The 23,169-nt window shown below is 41.0% G+C and overlaps 1 protein-coding gene and 1 non-coding gene across 2 annotated transcripts in view; one reads left to right on the top strand and one right to left on the bottom strand.

Moving 5' to 3' along the window:
* Positions 1-8,886: 8,886 nt before the first annotated feature.
* Positions 8,887-8,993, bottom strand: LOC115933928 (U6 spliceosomal RNA). The gene has a single exon (XR_004069754.1). It is a non-coding gene; the product is annotated as a U6 spliceosomal RNA (small nuclear RNA).
* A 6,636-nt stretch (positions 8,994-15,629) lies between these two features.
* FRZB (frizzled related protein) overlaps positions 15,630-23,169 on the top strand; it is a 33,959-nt gene continuing 26,419 nt past the window's right edge. The window contains exon 1 of the mRNA XM_004032917.5: positions 15,630-16,794. Coding sequence (XP_004032965.1) covers positions 16,317-16,794 — 478 coding nt within the window. The 5' untranslated portion in view covers positions 15,630-16,316. The remainder of the gene's footprint in view (positions 16,795-23,169) is intronic.

Below are 23,169 nucleotides of genomic sequence, written 5' to 3'. Positions count from 1 at the left end.
ATAATAATAATGGTACTATGTTTTAGAGTTGTGGTGATTAAATATAAGCTTTAACAGGGCCTGGTACATAATAAATCATAGTAATGCTATTAGGTTGGTGCAAAAGTAATTGCATTTTTTTTCTCATTACTTTTACCACAATTACTTTTGCACCAACCTAAATATATAAGTATTTGCTGTTATTATACAAGCTACAAAATTCAAAGCATAACCCTGTGGAGCTGACTTAATTTCAACTCTTTCTGTTTCCAAATGAGTGAGTAATCACATGAAAAAAGGGAGCCAAAATTTTAATAAGGAAAAATGGATTTCTAAGGCGTAGATTTCAGAGAGATAAAATACAGAGGAAGAATAAAATATTTGTATTTGCCTTCTCATACAGCTACATTTTAAGAATTATTATCTTGTATCTGTGAAATATGATTAAATATACCCCAAGAAAAAGGCAAGATGTCTGCATTCACCTTCCAAGACTTATAATTAGGAAATTCTCTAGCTACTAAATTAACTATTGAGTTACAAAGGATGTTAGCATTGGGTGGATCCCACTTTTCTGGCCTGAGTTACATTATAATAATTCAGTTCCTTGTGATGGAAGAATGGACAGAAAGATTGAAAGAGTATTAGCCAGAGGTAATGTTATTACCCAGTGATGGGAAGAGTGAGATAGATAGCTGAGAGCCACCTTGAGGATAAGGGCCTCAATTAGAAAATATCTTGGAGGAAAAATTGCACAGGATGGTTAATGTTGTTGGGTTAGCAAGAGGAGCAGCAGGTCAGGATTCCCAGGTGGGGCCAATCTGTTGATTAGTGATATAGTGGTACTAAAGCTATTCCCAGGGAAGGTTCTGTGAGCACTAGGAGGATCCATCTTAAGATGTAGGTCCTTTACATTGGCTAATTTATTTTGAAATGTCTTACTTTACCCCTAAAAATCTTTCAATAGGCACTTCTGACATTCTGATTAGCATTTATTCTTCAAGACTGAGGACAAAAGTTTAGATTTAAAAAAATGCATTGGATTTAATACTTTATGCGGTTGCCAAGTTTGCAGGTTAGTTTTATCATTATTTATATATCAATGAAAGAGACTGATTTGCCTTCCAGATTAAACGTAAGATGTATGACTCACATTTAACAAATAATAGATGAATGAGGATTAACCTGGTTATTGCTTTTTTTTTTTTTTTTTTTTTTTTGAGATGGAGGCTTGGTCTGTTGCCCAGGCTGGAGTGCAGTGGTGCAGTCTCAGCTCACTGCAACCTCTGCCTCCTGGGTTCAAGTGATTCTCCTGCCTCAGTCTCCCAAGAAGCTGGGATTACAGGTGCATGCCACTATGCCCCGCTAATTTTTGTATTTTTATGGGGACGGGGCTTCACCACGTTAGCCAGGCTGGTCTTGAACTCCTGACCTCAAGTAATCCACCTGCCTTGGCCTCCTGAAGTGCTGGGATTACAGGCGTGAGCCACCATGCCCAGCCCTTTTGATCGTTCTGTTGGATTTATTGACTTGTGAGGGATCATTTTAAGGCTAGTTTCTAATTAGGCCTTGGTCACAATGAGTTGTTTAGGTGTCTGCATTATAACTGAGGCATAAAACTCATGTTGGAATGACCTGTATGCTACTTGGTTGCTCCTTTGTTACCGTAAGGAGAAATAAGCAATAAAATAAGGCTTTAAAAGATACGATAATACAAAAGATGTGGCAAAACATGTCGGTCTATTCTAGAGTAAGATGATAGAAAGGGTGTTTTAGAAATTATCTGTAATTATATCTTGTCAAAGGGAGATTAGACAGAAATTCAGAATCATCAGGGTTTCAACTGACATGGGGAGAGCCTACAGTGTGGGTTCTTTGATGTGCCCCACACTTCCCCTTCCAGACCCTGAAAACCTTTTGGACTGCTTGAAAAGTCTATAATAATAGACTCAAATTATTTTAAGGTATTACATAAACTGAATACCATTATGTTAATTATCAGATATATTTCTATAGGCATTTTCTGTTTCCAGGTGTATAAGAAAAACACACACTACCAATAGGGAAGGAGAATTGTGTAAATAGATCAAACTAGCAAACACACTTAACTACTGTATTAGTTCATTTTCACACTGCTATGAAGAAATACCAAAAGCTGGGTAATTTTTGTTTTTATTTTCTTTTTCTTTTTTTTGTTTATACGGACTTCATTTTTTTTAGTAAAGAATTAAATAAAATGTAAGTTTTTTTATTATACTTTAAGTTCTGGGATACATGTGCAGAACGTGCAGGTTTGTTACATACATATACACGTGTCATGGTGGTTTGCTGCACCCATCAATCCGTCATCTACATTGGGTATTTCTCCTAATGCTATCCCTCCCCTAGCCCTCTACCCCGCTCAAAAGTCCCCAGGGTGTGATGTTCCCCTCCCTGTGTCCATGTGTTCTCATTGTTCAACTCCCACTTATGAGTGAGAACATGTGGTGTTTGGTTTTCTGTTCCTGTGTTAGTTTGCTGAGAATAATGGTTTCCAGCTTCATCTATGCAAAGGACATGAAGTCATCCTTTTTTATGGTTGCATAGTATTCCATGGTGTGTATGTGCCACATTTTCTTTATCCAGTCTATCATTGATTGGCATTTGGGTTGGTTCCAAGTCTTTGTTATTGTAAATAGTGCTGCACTAAACATATGTGCTTGTGTCTTCATAGTAGAATGATTTATAATCCTTTGGGTATATACCCAATAATGGGACTGCTGGGTCACATGGTATTTCTGGTTCTAGATCCTTGAGGAATGGCCACACTTTCTTCAACAATGGTTGAACTAATTTACACTCCCACCAACAGTGTAAAAGCGTTCCTATTTCTCCACATCCTCTCCAGCATCTGTTGTTTCCTGACTTTTTAATAATCGCCATTCTAACTGGTGTGAGATACTACCTCATTGTGATTTTGAGTTGCGTTTCTATAATGACTAGTGATGATGAGCTTTTCTTCATATGTTTGCTGGCCACATAAATGTCTTCTTTTGAGAAGTGTCTGTTCATATCCTTCGCCCACTTTTTGATGGAGTTTTTTTTTCTTGTAAATTTGTTTAAGTTCCTTGTAGATTCTGGATATTAGCTCTTTGTCGGATGGATAGATTGCAAAAATTTTCTCCCATTCTGTAGGTTGCTTGTTCACTCTGATAGTTTCTTTTGCTCTGCAGAAGCTCTTTAGTTTAATCAGATCCCATTTGTCAATTTTGGCTTCTGTTGCCATTGCTTTTGGTGTTTTAGTCATGAAGTCCTTGTCCATGCGTATGTCCTGAATGGTAATGCCTAAGTTTTCTTCTAGGGTTTTTATGGTTTTAGGTCTTAGGTTTAAGTCTTTAATCCATCTTGAGTTAATTTTTGTGTAAGGTGTAAGGAAGATGTCCAGTTCCAGTTTTCGGCATGTAGCTAGCCGGTTTTCCCAACACCATTTATTAAATAGGGAATCCTTTCCCCATTGCTTGTTTTTGTCAGGTTTGTCAAAGATCAGATGGTTGTAGATGTGTGGCGTTATTTCTGAGGCCTCTTTTCTGTTCCATTGGTCTATATCTCTGTTTTGGTACCAGTAGCATGCTGTTTTGGTTACTGGAGCCTTATAGTGTAGTTTGAAGTCAGGTAGCATGATGCCTCCAGGTTTGTTCTTTTTGCTTAGGATTGTCTTGGCTATACGGGCTCTTTTTTGGTTCTATATGAAATTTAAAGTAGTTTTTCTAATTCTGTGAAGAAAGTCAGTGGTAGCTTGATGGGGATAGCATTGAATCTATAAATTCGTTTGGGCAGTGTGGCCATTTTCATGATATTGATTCTTCCTATCCATGAGCATGGAATGTTTTCCCATTTGTTTGTGTCCTCTCTTACTTCCTTGAGCAGTGGTTTGTAGTTCTCCTTGAAGAGGTCCTTCACATCCCTTGTAGGTTGTATTCCTAGGTATTTTATTCTCTTTGTAGCAATTGTGAATGGGAGTTCACTCATGATTTGGCTCTCTGTTTGTCTATTATTGGTGTATAGGAATGTTTGTTATTTTGGCACATTGATTTTGTATCCTGAGATTTTGCTGAAGTTGCTTATAGCTTAAGGAGTTTTTGGGCTGAGATGATGGCGTTTTCTAAATATACAATCATGTCGTCTGCAAACAGAGACAATTTCACTACCTCTCTTCCTGTTTGAATACTCTTTATTTGTTTCTCTTGCCTGATTGCCTTGGCCAGAACTTCCAATACTATGTTGAATAGGAGTGGTGAGAGAGGGCATCCTTGTCTTGTGCCGGTTTTCAAAGGGAATGCTTCCAGCTTTTGCTCATTCAGTATGATATCATAAATAGCTCTTATTATTTTGAGATACGTTCCATCAATACCTAGTTTATTGAGAGTGTTTAGCATGAAGAGGTGTTGAATTTTATCAAAGGCCTTTTCTGCCTCTATTGAGATAGTCATCTGTTTTTTTGTCATTGGTTCTGTTTATGTGATGGATTACATTTATTGATTTGTGTATGTTGAACCAGCCTTGCATCCCAGGGATGAATCTAACTTGATCGTGGTGGATAAGCTTTTTGATGTGCTGCTGGATTCTGTTTGCCAGTATTTTATTGAGGATTTTTGCATCGATGTTCATCAGCCGTATTGGCCTTAAATTTTCTTTTTTTGGTTGTGTCCCTGCCAGGTTTTGGTATCAGGATGATTCTGGCCTCATAAAATGAGCTAGGGAGGAGTCCCTCTTTTTCTGTTGTTTGGAATGGTTTCAGAAGGAATGGTACCAGCTCCTCTTTGTACCCCTGATAGAATTCGGCTGGGAATCCGTCTGGTCCTGGGCTTTTTTTGGTTGGTAGGCTATTAATTACTGCCTCAATTTCAGAACTTGTTATTGGTCTTTTCATGGATTCTACTTCTTCCTGGTTTAGTCTTGGGAGGGTGTATGTATCCAGAAATTTATCCATTTCTTCTAGATTTTCTAGTTTATTTGCATAGAGGTGTATATAGTATTCTCTGATGGTAGTTTGTATTTCTGTGGGATCAGTGGTGATATCCCTTTTATCATTTTTTATTGTGTCCATTCGATTCTTCTCTCTTTTCTTCTTTATTAGTCTGGCTAGTGGTCTATCTATTTTGTTAATCTTTTCAAAAAACCAGCTCCTGAACTGACTAATTTTTTGAAGGTTTTTTTGTGTCTCTATCTCCTTCAGTTCTTCTCTGATCTTAGTTATTTCTTGTCTTCTGCTAGCTTTTGAATTTGTTTGCTCTTGCTTCTCTAGTTCTTTCCATTGGGATGTTACGATGTCGATTTTAGATCTTTCCCACTTTCTCCTGTGGGCATTTAGTGCTATATATTTCCCTCTAAACACTGCTTTAGCTGTGTCCCAGAAATTCTGGTACATTGTGTCTTTGCTCTCATTGGTTTCAAAGAACTTCTTTATTTCTGCCTTCATTTAGTTATTTACCCAGTAGTCATTCGGGAGCAGGTTGTTCAGTTTTCATGTAGTTGTGTGGTTTTGAGTGAGTTTCTTAATCCTGAGTTCTAATTTGGTTGCACTGTGCTCTGAGAGACTGTTTGTTATGATTTCTGTTCTTTTGCATTTGCTGAGGAGTGGTTTGCTTCCAATTACGTTGTCAATTTTAGAATAAGTGTAGTGTGGTTCTGAGAAGAATGTATATTCTGTTGATTTGGGGTGGAGAGTTCTGTAGATGTCTGTTAGGTCCATTTGGTCCAGAGCTGAGTTCAAGTCCTGAATATCCCTGTTAATTTTCTGTCTCATTTATCTGTCTAATATTGACAGTGGGGTGTTAAAGTCTCCCACTATTATTGTGTGGGAGTCTAAGTCTCTTTGTAGGTCTGCAAGAACTTGCTTTATGAATCTTGGTGCACCTGTATTGGCTGCATATATATTTAGGATAGTTAGCTCTTCTGGTTGCACTGATCCCTTTACCATTTTGCAATGCCCTTATTTGTCTTTTCTGATCTTGGTTGGTTTAAAGTCTGTTTTATCAGAGACTAGGATTGCAATCCCAGCTTTTTTTTTTTTTTTTTTTGCTTTCCATTTGCTTGGTAAATATTCCTCTATCCCTTTATTTTGAGCCTATGTGTGTCTTTGCATGTGAGATGGGTCTCCTGAATACAGTACACCGATGGGTCTTGATACTTTATCCAATTTGCCAGTCTGTGTCTTTTAATTGGGGGATTTAGCCAATTTACATTTAAAGTTTATATTGTTATGTATAAATTTGATCCTGTCCTTATGATACTAGCTGGTTATTTTGCTCATTAGTTGATCCAGCTTCTTCATAGTGTTGATGATCTTTACAATTTGTTATGTTTTTGCAGTGGCTGATACAGTTTTTCCTTTCCATGTTTAGTGCTTCCTTCAGGAGCTCTTGTAAGGCAGGCCTGGTGGTGACAAAGTCTCTGAGCATTTGCTTGTCTGTAAAGGATTTTATTTCTCCTTCACTTATGAAGCTTAGTTTGGCTGGATATGAAATTCTAGGTTGAAAATTCTTTCCTTTAAGAATGTTGGCTATTGGCCCCCACTCTCTTCTGGCTTGTAGGGTTTCTGCAGAGAGATCCACTGTTAGTCTGATAGGCTTACCTTTGTGTTTAACCCGACCTTTCTCTCTGGCTGCCCTTAACATTTTTTCCTTCATTTCCACCTTGGTGAATCTGACAATTATGGGTCTTGGAGTTGCTCTTCTCAAGGAGTTTCTTTGTGGTATTCTCTATATTTCCTGAATTTGAATGTTGGCCTGTCTTGCTAGGTTGGGGAAGTTCTCCTGGAAAATATCCTGAAGAGTGATTTCCAACTTGGTTGCATTCTCCCCGTCACTTTCAGGTACACCAATCAAACGTAGGGTTGGTCTTTTCACATAGTCCCATATTTCTTGAAGGTTTTGTTTGTTCCTTTTCATTCTTTTTTCTCTAGTCTTGTCTTCATGCTTTACTTAATTAATTTTATCTTCAATCTCTGATATCCTTTCTTCTGCTTGATCGATTTGGCTATTGATACTTGTGTATGCTTCATGAAGTTCTCCTGCTGTGTTTTTCAGCTCCATCAGGTCATTTATTTTCTTCTCTAAACTGGTTATTCTAGTTAGCAATTCCTCTAACCTTTTTTCAAGGTTCCTTGCATTGGGTTAGAACATGCTCCTTTAGCTTGGAGGAGTTTTTTTTTTATATATATATACTTTAAGTTTTAGGGTACATGTGCACAACGTGCAGGTTTGTTACATATGTATACGTGTGCCATGTTGGTGTGCTGCACCCATTAACTCGTCATTTAGCATTGGGTATATCTCCTAATGCTATCCCTCCCCCCTCCCCCCACCCCACAACAGTCCCCGGTGTGTGATGTTCCCCTTCCTGTGTCCATGTGTTCTCTTGTTCAATTCCCACCTATGAGTGAGAACATGCGGTGTTTAGTTTTTTTGTCCTTGCCATAGTTTGCTGAGAATGATGGTTTCCAGCTTCATCCATGTCCCTACAAAGGACATGAACTCATCATTTTTTATGGCTGCATAGTATTCCATGGTGCATATGTGGCACATTTTCTTAATCCAGTCTATCATTGTTGGACATTTGGGTTGGTTCCAAGTCTTTGCTATTGTGAATAGTGCCGCTGTAAACATATGTGTGCATGTGTCTCTATAGCAGCATGATTTATAATCCTTTGGGTAAATACCCAGTAATGGGATGGCTGGGTCAAATGGTATTCCTAGTTCTAGATCCCTGAGGAATCGCCACACTAACTTCCACAATGGTTGAACTAGTTTACAGTCCCACCAACAGTATAAAAGTGTTCCTATATCTCCACATCCTCTCCAGCACCAGTTGTTTCCTGACTTTTTAACGATCGCCATTCTAACTGGTGTAAGATGGTATCTCATTGTGGTTTTGATTTGCATTTCTCTGATGGCCAGTGATCATGAGCATTTTTTCATGTGTTTTTTGGCTGCATAAATGTCTTCTTTTGAGAAGTGTCTGTTCATATCCTTCACCCACTTTTTGATGGGGTTGTTTGTTTTTTTCTTGTAAATTTGTTTGAGTTCATTGTAGATTCTGGATATTAGCCCTTTGTCAGATGAGTAGGTTGCAAAAATTTTCTCCCATTCTGTAGGTTGCCTGTTGACTCTGATGGTAGTTTCTTTTGCTGTGCAGAAGCTCTTTAGTTTAATTAGATCCCATTTGTCAATTTTGGCTATTATTGCCATTGCTTTTGGTGTTTTAGACATGAAGTCCTTGCCCATGCCTATGTCCTGAATGGTATTGCCTAGGTTTTCTTCTAGGGTTTTTATGGTTTTAGGTTTAACGTTTAAGTCTTTAATCCATCTTGAATTAATTTTTGTATAAGGTGTAAGGAAGGGATCCAGTTTCAGCTTTCTACATATGGCTAGCCAGTTTTCCCAGCACCATTTATTAAATAGGGAATCCTTTCCCCATTGCTTGTTTTTGTCAAGTTTGTCAAAGATCAGATAGTTGTAGATATGCGGCATTATTTCTGAGGGCTCTGTTCTGTTCCATTGGTGTATATCTCTGTTTTGGTACCAGTACCATGCTGTTTTGGTTACTGTAGCCTTGTAGTATAGTTTGAAGTCTGGTAGCGTGATGCCTTGGAGGAGTTTTTTTATTACCCACCTTCTGAAGCCTACTTCTGTTAATTCATCAAACTCAGTCTGCATCCCGTTTTTTTTTTCCCTTGCTGGCGAGGAGTTGTGATCCTTTGGAGGAGAAGAGGCATTCTGGTTTTTGGAATTTTCAGCCTTTTTGCACTGGTTTTTTCTCATCTTTGTGGATTTATCTACCTTTGGTCTTTGATGCTGGTGACCTTCAGTTGGGGTTTTTGTGTGGACATCCTTTTTGTTGATGTTGATGCTATTCCTTTCTGTTCATAAAAATATGGAAGGCTTCTCAAATTTGCATGTCGTCTTTGCCCAGGGGCCATGCTAATCTTCTCTGTATTGTTCCAATTTTAGTATATGTGCTGGTGAAGCGAGCACAAAGCTGGGTAATTTTTTTTTCAAGATGGAGTTTCGCTCTTGTTGCCCAGGCTGGAGTGCAATGGCACAATCTCGGCTCACCGCAACCTCCACCTCCCAGGTGCAAGCGATTCTTCTGCCTCAGCCCTACTGAGTAGCTGGGATTACAGGCATGCACCACCATGCCCGGCTAATTTTTGTATTTTTAGTAGAGACAGGTTTTTTCCACGTTGGTCAGGCTGGTCTTGAACTCCCAACCTCAGGTGATCTGTCCACCTCGGCCTCCCAAAGTGCTGGGATTACAGGCATGAGCCACCACGCCTGGCCAGACTAAGTTTTACATAGCACACATCACGTAGAAAGTTGCCTAAAATGCCTCTTGACATTTCTTCCTCGTCCCAAAATGTCACACTTATGGCATTGTTAGGTTTACTTCATGAGTCTTTTAAGGACCTTGTTGGTTATGTTGGGCCTATTTGGATAATCTAGGATAATCCTATTTTTAATTAGTCACCAAAATTTTATTTAATCTCATGTCAGATTAGCTATGGTACCATTGAGTGGTCTCTAGTTATGGTGGGGGCAATATTTATGTTTTAGTCAAAATAATAAATGCAGATAGTTTTAGAAAATTAAATAGAATTTACTGTAATCCCAGCACTTGACTCACAGTTCTGCATTGCTTGGGGGGCCTCAGAAAACTTACAATCTTGGCGGAAAGCAAAGGAGAAGCAGGCACCTTCTTCACAGGGCGGCAGGATGGAATGAGCGCAAGCAGGGGAAATGCCATCAGATCTCACGAGACTCACTCACTATCATGAGAACAGCATGGGGGAAACTGCCCCCATGATCCAGTTACCTCCACCTGGTCCTACCCTTGACACATAGGGGTTATGGGGATTACAATTCATAGTGAGATTTACTGGGGACAGAGGGGACACAGTCAAACCGTATGAGTTGCCGTGTCACGCCAGGCCCCTATTGACTTCAGTAAGGGTGGTACCATGTTCAAGAAGCTGAAGAAGGGACCCAGAGCCAGCAAATGAGACATGGAGTTTACTGAGGGAACTTACATACAGGGTAGTCCAGTGGCAGTAGGTTGGACAGCAGAACCACTACCAATCGTAGAAAGCACGCTGTTTATACAGAATTTTCACTTGGCACCCTCTCCTTAGGAACCCCTACCTAACAACCTTCCTTTAACCCAGAACAAACAGCCTCAATCCCCTGTATGGCCTGCATTCCATGGGATGGGCTGGGGGTTCATATGTTCCTTATGAATAATGAATTAATCTCTGGATTGGTCACTTTTGAATTCCTTACCTCGCAGCTCTGAACACACATTGTTTTTAGACCATAGGGTCATTCTCAGGGTATGCTTAAGTTGAGTTATTGCTGCTGGTAGGTACGTCTGCCATACGTGCCATTAACTTCATGATTTTGGGTAAGTGATTTTATCTCAAGTCTTCTTTTCAAATTAAGGTATGGAGGGGAGGGCTAGAAGGTTGCAGAGGTGAAAGAGGTGGGTGGATTAGATTGTTGAGTTTCATTCCACCACTAAGATATTAAGATTCCCTCTGGAACTTCTTTGAAGCTGGATCTATCGTTCTTCTTCTACAACAGAGGTAGAGTGATGCTGTGACCCTTAGGACAGTACATAAAGGTCAGAGGGCCAGCTGATTGTAAGGCCGAGTCTCACTGGGGCTATTATTATGATCTTTGAGTGGTAGAGTTATCTAGACAAATTTTAGAGAGTCATTTAGCTATTAGGTTGCTTTATTACAATTTTGTTTCCAATTTTCCTATGAGAAAAGATAAAAGGAGATAAAATCATGAAATCTTTATAGCATGAAAAGCATTTACTTGGGGTAAATCAGAGCTTAGTATCTAGTTCAAAAGAGTGATTTTAAAGTGTTGTTCTTCGACAGCAGTATTAGGATCACCTGTTAACTTATTTGAAATGCAAATTCTCAGACCTACCTTATCAGAAATTCTGGATGAAGCCCAGCAACCTGTGTTTTCAGGAGCCTTCCAGGGGATTCCGCTGCATGATTCAGTTTGAGAATCATTGCCCTAACGTTGCTGCATTGAACAGTTGGGAAGCTTTTATTGGTTTGCGTGGAGATGGGAAAGGGTAAGATCTTCTTCCTAAGGCAGAACTCAAGGAATTACTAGGTCTGCAGAATACCTCAGGGAGAGGCAATGAGCAAGGAGGTCTCCCCATCTGAAATCCAAAGCTTCTCATTGGGCTTGACATCTTGACATCTTTTTATTCTTTTTTTTTTTTTCTTTTTGAGACGGGTCTCCCTCTGTCACCCAGGCTGGAGTGCAGTGGCTTGATCTCTGCTCACTACAACCTCCGCCTCTCAGGTTCAAGCAATTCTCCTGCCTCAGCCTCCTAAGTAGCTGGGATTACAGGCATGCGCCACCACGCCTGGCTAATTTTTTTTTTTTTTTTTTTTTTTTTTTTTTTTTTTTTTTTAGTAGAGACGGGGTTTCAGCGTGTCGGTCAGGCTGGTCTCAAACTCCTGACCTCGTGATCCACCCGCCTTGCCCTCCCAAAGTGATGTGATTACAGGCGTGAGCCAGCGCACCCGGCCGACATCTTTCCATTCTTAAGAAGATAGAGCCAATATCTGACAGTTGGTGTGGTCAGGGTGCAGGCTGAGACCCAAGCTCACAGAGATCCCTGATATTTACCTTTCCCTGGCTCTTTTCTGCCTATGAAGCAGATGATTGGAATTGTTAAAAGAGCATGGATTCAAATCCCACTCTGCCAGGCCCTTATCTATCTGTGAGAACTTTGGGAAACTTCATCTTATGGAGCCTTATTTTCTTCATCTTTGGAACTAATACCTTGAGCAGTTTATGTGCTTAAAAAGTGGTTTACATACCTCACATAAAGTACTCGCAAGTACTCAATAAACACTAATTCCTTGCTCCTTGATACCCTGATAGTACAGAATGGGCCTGGCCACAGCCATTCTGACTCACTGGTGTTCAACTGTACCAGTTTTTAACTATTTTACATATCAGCTCTGCTTGTGAAAATGTAAGAATATTTTCTTATTTTTTGCAAACACATTTTCTTATAGGAAAGATGTGGGCAGACTTATTAACACAAACCTAGGATAGGTTTACAGTTTATTTAAACAGATGAAAAAATAATGTGAATATTTAAATTACTGACAAAATAAGACATTGCAAAATTGGGGCAGGGAGGGGGAAATTGGCCAAATTTGAATTTTGGTAATATGGCTATATCGAAGTAATATACTCTAGCATGATCTTTTTCTTGACGTTGCCACAGGAACACCTACCTGTCAGGAAGTTAAACCAAATGTCAATGATCATGGTAGCATTACTCGTCCTAAGAAGCTTGACTGGCCATCACTGGGTCTGGGTGCACTTCCTAAGCAGTGGTTGAGCCTAGAATTAACCCATAGTCCCAACTAGGTGCTAGGGGGTGCTATGCTGCAGCTCTCAGACAGCCAGGTGTCCTCTGGCTATCATAACCAATGCATATCATAACCTGGATATGCATTGTATGGAGCCCTTTGAAGTCCTTGAATCTGGTGTCCATAGATTTTTTGTTTCCAGCAGAGTATTAGTATATTAATAATTTGGTGGGGGCTCACACCTGTAAGTGGGCAGATCAATTGAGCCAAGGTGGGCAGATCATTTGAGCCCAGGAGTTTGAGACCAGCCTGGGAAACATGGCAAAACTTGGCTGGGCTCAGTGGCTCACACCTGTAATTCCAGCACTTTGAGAGGCCAAGGTGGGTGGATCACCTGAGTGAGGTCAGGGGTTCGAGACCAGCCTGGCCAACATAGTGAGCCCTGTCTCTACTAAAAATACAAAAATTAGCTGGGCCTGGTGGTGCGTGCCTATAGTCTCAGCTACTCAGGAGGCTGAGGCAGCAGAATCACTTGAACCTGGGAGGTGGAGGTTGCAGTGAGCTGAGATCACATCGCTGCACTCCAGGCTGGAGACAGAGCAAGATTCCGTCTCAGCAAAACCAAAACAATAGATGTTGGTGTGGATGTGGTGAAAGGGAATGCTTATACACTGCTGGTGGAAATGTAAATTAGTACAACCTTTATGAAAAACAGTGTGAAGATTTCTCAAAGAATGAAACCGGATCTACAGTTTGATCCAGCAATCCCACTACTGGGTATCTACCCAAGTGAAAAGACATCAATTTGTCAGAAGGACAACTGCATGCATATGTTTATTGCAACACAATTCACAATTGCAAAGATATAGAACCAAACTAAGTGCCCATCAACCAAAAATATGGAACTAAACTAAGTGTCCATGTCCATCAAATGATGAGTGGATAAAGAAAATGTGGTATATATACACCACGGAATACTACCCAGCCAGAAGAATGAAATAATGTATTTTGCAGCAGTTTGGGTGGAGCTGGAGGCCATTATACTAGGTGATGTAACTCAGGAATGGAAAATGAAATACTGTATGTTCTCACTTATAAATGAGAGCAAAGCTATGGGTACAAGAAGGCATATCTTTGAGTGGTATAATAGACTTTGGAGACTCACAAGTGGGGAGCTTGTGAGTCTACTAGGGAGGCTGAGGCAGGAGAATCTCTTGAACCCGGGAGGTGGAGGTTGCAGTGAGCCAAGATAATGCCACTGCACTCCAGCCTGGGCAACATGAGCAAAACTCCATCTCAAAATAAATAAATAAATAAAGGAATAATTTGTAAAAACAAACACTGTTCAAGGGTAACTATCCAGAAAAATGAACACAACTAGACAAGGTACTCAAAAGGGCTTCCTCAAGACAGTGACATTTATTTTGGGCTTTTATAAAAACAAATTTGGATTAAAGTTGTAAGGGGACCTATTAGACAAAGAAGATAGCTGACTTTTGTGCAGGGGAAGGAAAACAGACTTTGTTTCAAATAGTTGTAGAACCTTTAAAACTATTGGCACATTTCTTCTCACACTGTAAGACTTAAGATGAACAGAAAAATGTATTTAGCAAACAATCTACTACATCTACTCCTGATGTTTTTTCTTCTAATTATTGAAAATCTCAGCTATATTTTTCTTATACAAAATAGCCCCAAAATGTTCTAATGTTGACTGTCTTTTAAAGTTGTTTTTCCTCTAAATTTTACTTGATAAATCATTTTAAATTCGTTTGTACAATTTTTGAATTTGTTCTCTTACATGACACTAGATAATTGTAGACCAGGCAAAGTTTGTATACTAACTGACTCCCTGTCTACCATCTGGTGTTCCCTGCCCCCGCCACCATAAGTGGAACAAACTTCCTTCCAAAAAAATTTACAGCAGTCACAAACTGCTGTTTATGGTCATTTTAGAGATAAAATTCCGTAACTCAAGTTAGCGTTGACATTTTATAAGTGCTGTCAAGTCACTCTAGGGAATGGAAATGAGCATCTCACTATGTGCTCTGAAGTGGGGACATATTTCTCTGCTTGTTATGGACGGTGAGAGATGGCTAAATTAAAGCAGAGAAATATTTCAGTGATGCAGAGCAAAGGTGACTTCCTGTTTTGTTTCAGGTTTTGTTTCCTTCTCCTCTCAATGAAGGCTGTGTTTTCTGACATTCGGCAATCCTTTTGCTCAGTGATTTCCCATTGAGAGGGCATAGTGTGAAGGCCTCTGCAGGTCATTCCATTTACAATATAAGCTGAAAGGGTAGGGTGGGGCGGGGGTGGGGGGAAGAGGGAGCTCATTAGTGGAAGAAGCAGACCAGGAGGGGATCTGTTTTCCATTTTCTCCTCCAGATTGAACTCATCTGGATGGAAAGGATTTGACTGTTGTTATAATCATCATTATTACCTGCGTGATGTCGTTTTCCTACACTCTTTTTTTAAGTGTCGGGCAGAATTGTTGCTGAGAATAACAAATAATATCTGCCATGTTATCCGTGAGCAAAATCAGAAAAAAAAGTCCAAGTGTATTAGAGCTGTTAGTTTCCACGTTAACCCTTAAGGAGCAAAGCTCAAAAGTTCTAATTCCACTAGGTGGCGGGAGGGTGGGGGTGGGGGTGGGGGTGGGGGTGGGGGTGGGGGGGCGGGGAATAGAAGGAAAAAACCCCTGTTCCTTGCTTCTGGTGGCCTATTTGTAATCATGAACAGCATTTCTTTGTTTCTCTCTTTTTTTTTTTTTTTGAAAGGCAATCCTCCCCCCACCTCCTCCCCCGCAGTTATTGAAAATGGAGACCTCTGTAGTCACTAGCTCTGGGTTGATATGGCTCCACCGCTGCTCTCAGGGGTCTGTGTTTTCCGCTACTTGGACAAAGTGACATTGCTTAAGCCTTTCCCCCCACCAGGTCTGAGTTTCTGCAGAGCCAGTGATTGCAGAGGAAAAGCTGTAGTTTGCTTAAAGGAAATACCTCCAGGAAGGAGGGTCTCGGGTGGGTTCCCAAGTGGGGAACTATGGGGACTTTTCCGTAGGGAATTGGGGTGGGCTCTTCAGTGAGGGGCTAGGGGATCGTTTCTGGGGCCAAAGACGGGTTCCCTAGTGTGAGGGCGCGCTCGACTCGGCGCTGTCTTGGGGTCTCGCACTCGCACGGCTTCGCACCCCACCGCCTGCAACCCCCAGGCCTTCTCTTCCCCGGGCGCCCACTCCATTCTCGGGAAGAGCAGCCGGCACTGGAGGGCAGAGACTGCCCCAGGGGCGGAGCTCCCTCTCGGGCCGGAGGTAGGAAAGTGCAGAGCCGCCCCGGCAGAGGCACCGACCTCCCGGCGAGGCTCCTCCCGAGCGTCCCTCCTGCCAGCCAGGGTCGCAGCCGCAGCGGCGGCCGCAGCTCTTAGCCCACACAGGACTTGTAAACTCTTACTGCACCCTTCTCTCCCATTAGGAGCTTTTCCTCCCTCCTTCCCCCCAACCCCTCTGTCCTCCTCACTTTGGGGAATTTAATGCTTTCTTTAGCATCTTTTTGTGTGCGTGATCTAGGGGAGGAGACACCCCAGAGCTCCAACTAGCTCTCAGCTGAATTCTACTTTTGTTTTTATGTCTTCCTCGCCTCCTCTCGTGTCCCTCTTATCTGACTGATCTGCGAAGTCTGATGCTTCTGCCAGAGGGAGAGGAATAAATAGATGTTGCTGCCTCCGAAGGCTTAGACGTTGGGAAAGAGCAGCCTGGGCGGCAGGGGCGGTGGCTGGAGCTCGGTAAAGCTCGTGGGACCCCATTGGGGGAATTTGATCCAAGGAAGCGGTGATTGCCGGGGGAGGAGAAGCTCCCAGATCCTTGTGTCCACTTGCAGGGGGGGAGGCGGAGACGGCGGAGCGGGCCTTTTGGCGTCCACTGCGCGGCTGCACCCTGCCCCATCCTGCTGGGATCATGGTCTGCAGCAGCCCGGGAGGGATGCTGCTGCTGCGGGCCGGGCTGCTTGCCCTGGCTGCTCTCTGCCTGCTCCAGGTGCCCGGGGCTCGGGCTGCAGCCTGTGAGCCCGTCCGCATCCCCCTGTGCAAGTCCCTGCCCTGGAACATGACCAAGATGCCCAACCACCTGCACCACAGCACTCAGGCAAACGCCATCCTGGCCATCGAGCAGTTCGAAGGTCTGCTGGGCACCCACTGCAGCCCCGATCTGCTCTTCTTCCTCTGTGCCATGTACGCGCCCATCTGCACCATTGACTTCCAGCACGAGCCCATCAAGCCCTGTAAGTCTGTGTGCGAGCGGGCCCGGCAGGGCTGCGAGCCCATACTCATCAAGTACCGCCACTCGTGGCCGGAGAACCTGGCCTGCGAGGAGCTGCCAGTGTACGACAGGGGCGTGTGCATCTCTCCCGAGGCCATCGTTACTGCGGACGGAGCTGGTGAGTTTTGACACGGCCCACCCTTCCCTTACCCTACAGCCTCCTCACTTCTTGGAGTCCTTGCTACTAGCCTTTACTCTCTAATTTTTTTCTCTTCGGATCACTTAATCTCTCCCATAACTGCTCCTCTATCAAAGACCATTCTTCTTCTTTCTTCTTTTTTCAAAAACAAAAACAAAAAAACCCTCACCTTATCACCTTCCAAACTGATGCACTCTGGCACTCTGTTCCAATAGGCGATCTTTCTAAAACAATCCATGCATTCCAAACCCATCACACTTCTACTCCACAGGAATCCTTCACTTCAACTCCTTACATGTGCAAGTAGCCACATTTTGTAAAGTGATGCTCTTTTTCTTTTAAAATGTGTTTATAATCATTGGGTTTTCTTTGCTGATTCTCAGGCAATCTCAGTCATCAGGTTTCTGTATCTTTAGTGTCTTAGATGCTTGTTAAGATTGTGTGGAGGAAACAGAAAACTGAAGCCCCATTTTCTTCTAATTAAAAATGCCAAGATAATTTCAATAACCTTACTCTAACCGACAGATGTTAGGGGTATGTGTTTGCTCAAGATCCAATTTGAGCAATTACCTTCACCTTAAATTTCCCCCTCCTTTCAATGAGATAAATTGTTCTTCCATTCCGGAATGAAACAACTGTGAAACATTGCTATGCACTGTTAATTAGCTTCTGTGGCTTGCCATAGAGCTGGCAGACTGAAATTACTGAGCTCTTTTCACATGCCCACATGCCTTCAAGTCATTTTGTAAGTGGCATACAGATGAAAGGAGTTATATTTAAGGCGTGTTAGCATACACTCACGTAATGTTATTTTAAATCTCACCCCTTATTCCACTCTCATATTTTGCAAAAAAAATTGTCTTTAATACCTTATTTCATGCTCCTTTTCCGTGTGTGCACCAACCACAGTCATTTCAGTCTTTCCCTACCATAAAACTTTATTGCAGCTCTAAATTTAATGGAGTCAATCACAAGTTGTTTTCTCACTAGTATTTAGTCTAATTATGACATTTGTAACTTTAAGACCCCAACTAAACCTACTTCATTATGGTCCATTTAATTTTTCTAACTCAGCATTACTTCTACCAACTAACCCAACCTCAAATTTTACCCTTCATATATTTTATAAAGAAGGCAATTTTTTTTCATGAGTGGTCCTCTTTCATACCACATCCCCCACCCCCCAACAACTCTGTTCTTAGATGTGTTGACTTGGTTGCCTCCATCTGTTTATTTCTTGGGCATCAACTTTCCTTCCTCTTTCAACTTGCACAGTCTAGGCGCATGTCCCCAGTCCATTTCCAGGTAGTAATTCTTAGTTATCAGGAAATTGATTTGGAAAAATTACCTTCTGTGCACGTTGACTCATTTAACAAAGTGAGAGAAGGAGAAGTAATTGTAAAAATAGCTGAAGGAAAAAAAATAAACAGAAGAATTTCAAGAACTTTTTAATGGTGACCTCACTTAGTTTATCACTTTTTGAATATACCTATTGTCTTCTTGATTTTAATCAAGAACCAAAAGCTAGTTGTGCAAAATCATCACAGAAACGTATTCGTTATTAATCTTTGCTAAAAGAGCATGCTTGAGGCTTCGTACTCACTAAAGTCACAGACTGCAGAGTCTGGAAGTGCTCAGTGCAGTTGCCGCTCTGGTTTGCCAAGCACTTAGAATCAGTTAAATGCCGGTGCTCCTTTCAGGCCAAGGGCTAGGAATGAGGTGGCAGTGGTTCAGGCTGAAATGCATTCCTCCCCGTAAAGCACAAAACTTGCTCTTAAACCTCCCTTAGAGATGGACCTAGAGTGAGTGAGGTTTGGCAAGGTTAATGGCTCTCAAAAAGCCATAGTCAATATGGATGGGAAGCAGTTTCATTAAGTGTCCCTGAGTTACCAATCACTGGGGAACAAACATGGAAACAGTTGCCTCATTGAAGCACTCAAATAGGACATGCATGGAAACAATTTGTCAGTTCATGGGACCTGATTTCTAAGCTTCTTTAAAATGCCAGAGTATGTGCTTTACTGGCAGCATCCTTGCTAGAAAAATAGGTGGTAGTTGGAATCATAGTTAGTGGTGGCATCCCTGCTCCCTTCCATAAGCTTCAGTGTGAACCAGAGGCTATGATGGCAAGGGGAGCTCAAAGGTGGGGGGAGGTGGAAATTGTGAATGAAATGTGTAGATTGTAGCCTGAAGGGTCTCCTGGCTTCCAGGGCCAGCTTGTTGAAAATTACATTCCCTATGCTGGGTCAAACTGTCAGACACCTGGAATTACTTAGAAACTACCACATGTGGCCAGTGTAATTTACCATGCAATATCCAATATACTCTTTGGTTCAGTGGGAAGTGATAGTTCACAAAGCAAGGTTTTTTCTTGTTCAACTGGGTATAAACAGAATCCCTGTGTCTTTTGACTAGTATCTGTCCAACTAGATATAAAAATGAGGTCTCCCTGAATAAAATAGGACAATCTTTCACATTCTTCTGATGCCAAGAGGATTTTCAAATCCTGCCCATTCATGGGGATCTGTTCTCTCATAGTATATCATGACTCCACAAACAAGCTTAGGACCTTTTACAAAGCAGTCTTATTGAAATGGAGTAATGCTTGAAACTACTTTTTGCTTTCAAAATACTAAGGGTAAACATATTTTTGAAAAGAACGGGTTCCATCCTGACCATTATTATTCATCTTACACATTTTATATTTGCGTAACTTTGTGTGACTACATGTACAACTGATTATCTGAAAACTCAGCTCAATTGAGTCATTCAGCAAGTTAGTGATGACATTCAGTCAAATCTTTAATATTGTGTGGTGAGTAAAGAGGATAGGCTTGGAGTGGGGCAGACCAGGTGTGAATGACTCTGCCCCAACATCAACTATTGTTATAGGAAAATTATATGACCTCTGTAATTCAAAGTTTTCTTATCTGTAAAATTAGGACAAAACTATCTACATCCCAAGGGCATGGTAAAGATGAAATTAAAGCTGGTGCAGTGGCTCACTCCTGTAATCTCAGCACTTTGGGAGGCCGAGGCGGGTGGATCACTTGAGGTCAGGAGTTGGAGACCAGCCTGGCCAACATGGTGAAACCCTGTCTCTACTAAAAATACAAAAATTAGCCTGGGATGGTGGTGCATGCCTGTAGTCCCAGCTACTCCAGGAAACTGAGGCAAGAGACTCACTTGAACTCCGGAGGCGGAGGTTGCAGTGACCTGAGATGGCGCCACTGCACTCCAGACTGAGCAACAGAGCCAGACTGTGTTTCAAAAAAAAAAAGAAAAGAAATTAAACAGCATATAAAGCATTGCTTTAGTACTTAGTAAGGACTGAAAAAAGTGCTGCTGCTGTTTTACTATTATCACTGTTATAACAAATTGACTAACATTTTCTATTTTGTTTTTGAAATGGTTATGTTGGTAAATGCAGATGCAGCCTAGAACTTTTATTAGTTCATCTCTGGGGAAAAACAAAACCAAAAAGCTTTACACTGGGACCTAACTGGAAAAACAAATCTTATTTCTTCTAAATATATAAAGTTAGTATTTCATTTTACACAAATTGACCTAGACCTCAGGCTCAAGAGCAGATCCCCTTGGGAGCGACAGAAAAAAGAATGAGTCTGGTGGAGGAGTTAATTACAAATAATTTATCTCAGAAACCCAGGAATCAAGCAGTTAAGAAAATTTATGGCATGATATTTCACAGCTATTTCCACAACACCTACAGTTTGCCGTGCCAAGGGCTGTATAATCATTCCTCAGTCAGTGCTGGCTTCTGGGGCAGTGTTAACTTTTCTCCCCAGCTCTTGCTCAACACGTTTCTGCAGGCCTTCTCTCTCCTGGCAGAGCCGTGCCAACTTTCATATGCAGGAGCTGCCATTTAATCATTTCTCCACTCTCAGAGAAACAGGCAGTCTTTTCTTTAGCCCTGGTCTACAAATATTTGAGGGGCCAAGTACCAAGAAGGAAGAATTATTTAGTGTGATATGAGGAGGAAAATGGAAAGGAGAAATGGAAATTTTAGATTAGAATTAAAGGGAAAACATGCTTCTGAGGATCCTTCATTGTGTAAAATACTGAAAGGCACTCTGGATGGGTTAGGGAAGAGTATCTCAGTGTTATGTTAGTAGTATTTAACTTTATTTAGAGCAACCCCCATTATCAGGAGTAATGTAATCTTATGTAGTCTCCAAATCTTAATAATTTACTTTTTATCTCATTCCCACTAAACCTTCAAATAGTTGTTGCTACAAATTGCAAAACTGACTAGGTTATATTTAGCTCTTCTAGTTCTACTTGGTGTCTAGAATGAGGAGACCAACAGCCAACAAATAGACGTAGTTTTGAATAATTAAGAATTGGCTACATCTCCTCAATTTAGAGAAAACCACAGTTTTAGAGTTACAGGCCCTTAGTTGGAATTCTAGATTTGCCATTAATTTTGTACACTGAACTAGTCACTTGACATTGACATTCATTAGGGATTGTGAAGAACAAAAGAAATAGTAATATGAAGTTACTGATAAACGGTAAAGCACAATATAAATGTTTAACAACAACGTCACTGGGGAGAGGACGTGTCATCCTCAGGACAGGAACCATTAGCAACACAATAAAAGCAACCAACACTTATGTTCTAGGTGCTGTCCTGAGTGCATTTTGCACATTCACTATTATTCCCATTTTGGAGAAAAGGAAGCCAAGGCATATAGAGAAGCTAAGTGACTGTCCAAGTTAGCAGAGCTAGTAAGAAAAAGAGAATTCGAAGCAGAGCCTGTTCTACACTACACTTCCTCCCTTAAGAAATGTAATTCCTAACTTTCTAGAGAATCTGTTATTCTTTGCCTAGCAGATTGCAGTTAAAGGAACAAAGGTTTTCTCATTGTATTTTGAAGCACACTTATCTATGGCTTAAGAGAATAAAAGGTGGCTTCTAGACAGTGGATTCAAAGAGATAAGAGATTCTGACTTCACTGCAATTTTGAGATAGTAGAGATTATACATTCCAGATTCTCATGTCCCTAGTCTCTCGGTCTCAGCATGCCCCAGCGTTAACTCATCATTTCCCATAGTCATACACTTGTTTCTTTCTAGTGTTTTCTATGTTGTTGAAAGGTACCACCATACCTTAGTAGTCCAGGCCTGGGAGGCAGTCTTTTTTTTTTTTTTTTTTTTTTTTTTTTGAGACAGTCTCTCTCTGTCACTCAGACTGGAGTGCAGTGGCACGATCTTTGCTCACTGCAACCTCTGCCTCCCAGGTTCAAGCAATTCTCCTGTCTCAGCCTCCTGAGTAGCTGGGACTACAGGTGCATGCCACCATGCCCAGCTAATTTTTGTATTTCTGTTAGAGATGGGTTTTCGCCATGTTGGCCAGGCTGGTCTCGAACTCCTGACCTCAGATGATCTGCCTGCCTTGGCCTCGCAGTGCTGAGATTACAGGTGTGAGCCACCACACCTGGCTGTGGGAAGCAGTCTTGATTCTACCTTTTTCCTCATTCCCCTCACTCATTAGGTATCACATGCTGTTTGGTCTACTCTGACTCAAATTCCCTTCCCTCCCTCTCTAATGCTACTTTCTTAGTTTGGACCTCACCATTTCTCACCAGGATTATGGCCATAGGATGATAATGGTCTCTCTTATCTCCAGTATTTCCCCTCTATATTCCAATAGACATTTTTTCTGAAATGCAAATCTTTTGCTTAAAATCCTTACTAATAATATCTATTTTCATTTACGGTAATTTGTTGTTAGAATTCCTAAGTTTAACTTTCTGATAATAATTTTTTGATCAATTATTAGAAAATTTTTGTTTTCTGTCTTACAGTTCTAACAATTGACTTCTAAGCATTTGTAAAAGTGTAGAAACATTTTCCTTTGAATAAGAATGAAAGAAGTAAAACACTCTCCTTGGCTTAGCTATTTGGAAGTGATTCCCTTTTACCAAGCAAAGTTTTATTTTTCACTCTTATTTCTACCTTCGAACAATAAACATTTCAAATATGGGCCAATATAATTTCTTCCTTTATGAAGACATTATTTTTGTATGTAGTTTATCACATGATTATTCAGAAATAGAAAAACCACTGGCACGTTACTGTAATACTTGGGTACATTTATCATGAATAAATGTTTGAATATAATGAAAGTATTAGTAATTAATAGTTTATGCCCAAGTTGAGCCAAATGTTTTAGAATTAGTGTTTGTTACTTGCTTATCTGTTTGTTTGCTGACTGCTATCTTTTCTTGGATATTGCTTTTTAAATACTTGCTGATGATTACTAAACCTGGGAAAGTAATTCATTAATTGTAATTGTGGGTGTTATAGTCCTAAAATAGTATTAACCCCTTG

The sequence above is a fragment of the Gorilla gorilla genome, chromosome 11 (genome assembly GCF_029281585.2).
Source record: "Gorilla gorilla gorilla isolate KB3781 chromosome 11, NHGRI_mGorGor1-v2.1_pri, whole genome shotgun sequence".
NCBI lineage: Eukaryota > Metazoa > Chordata > Mammalia > Primates > Hominidae > Gorilla > Gorilla gorilla.
This window is presented reverse-complemented; position numbering and strand designations above follow the sequence as displayed.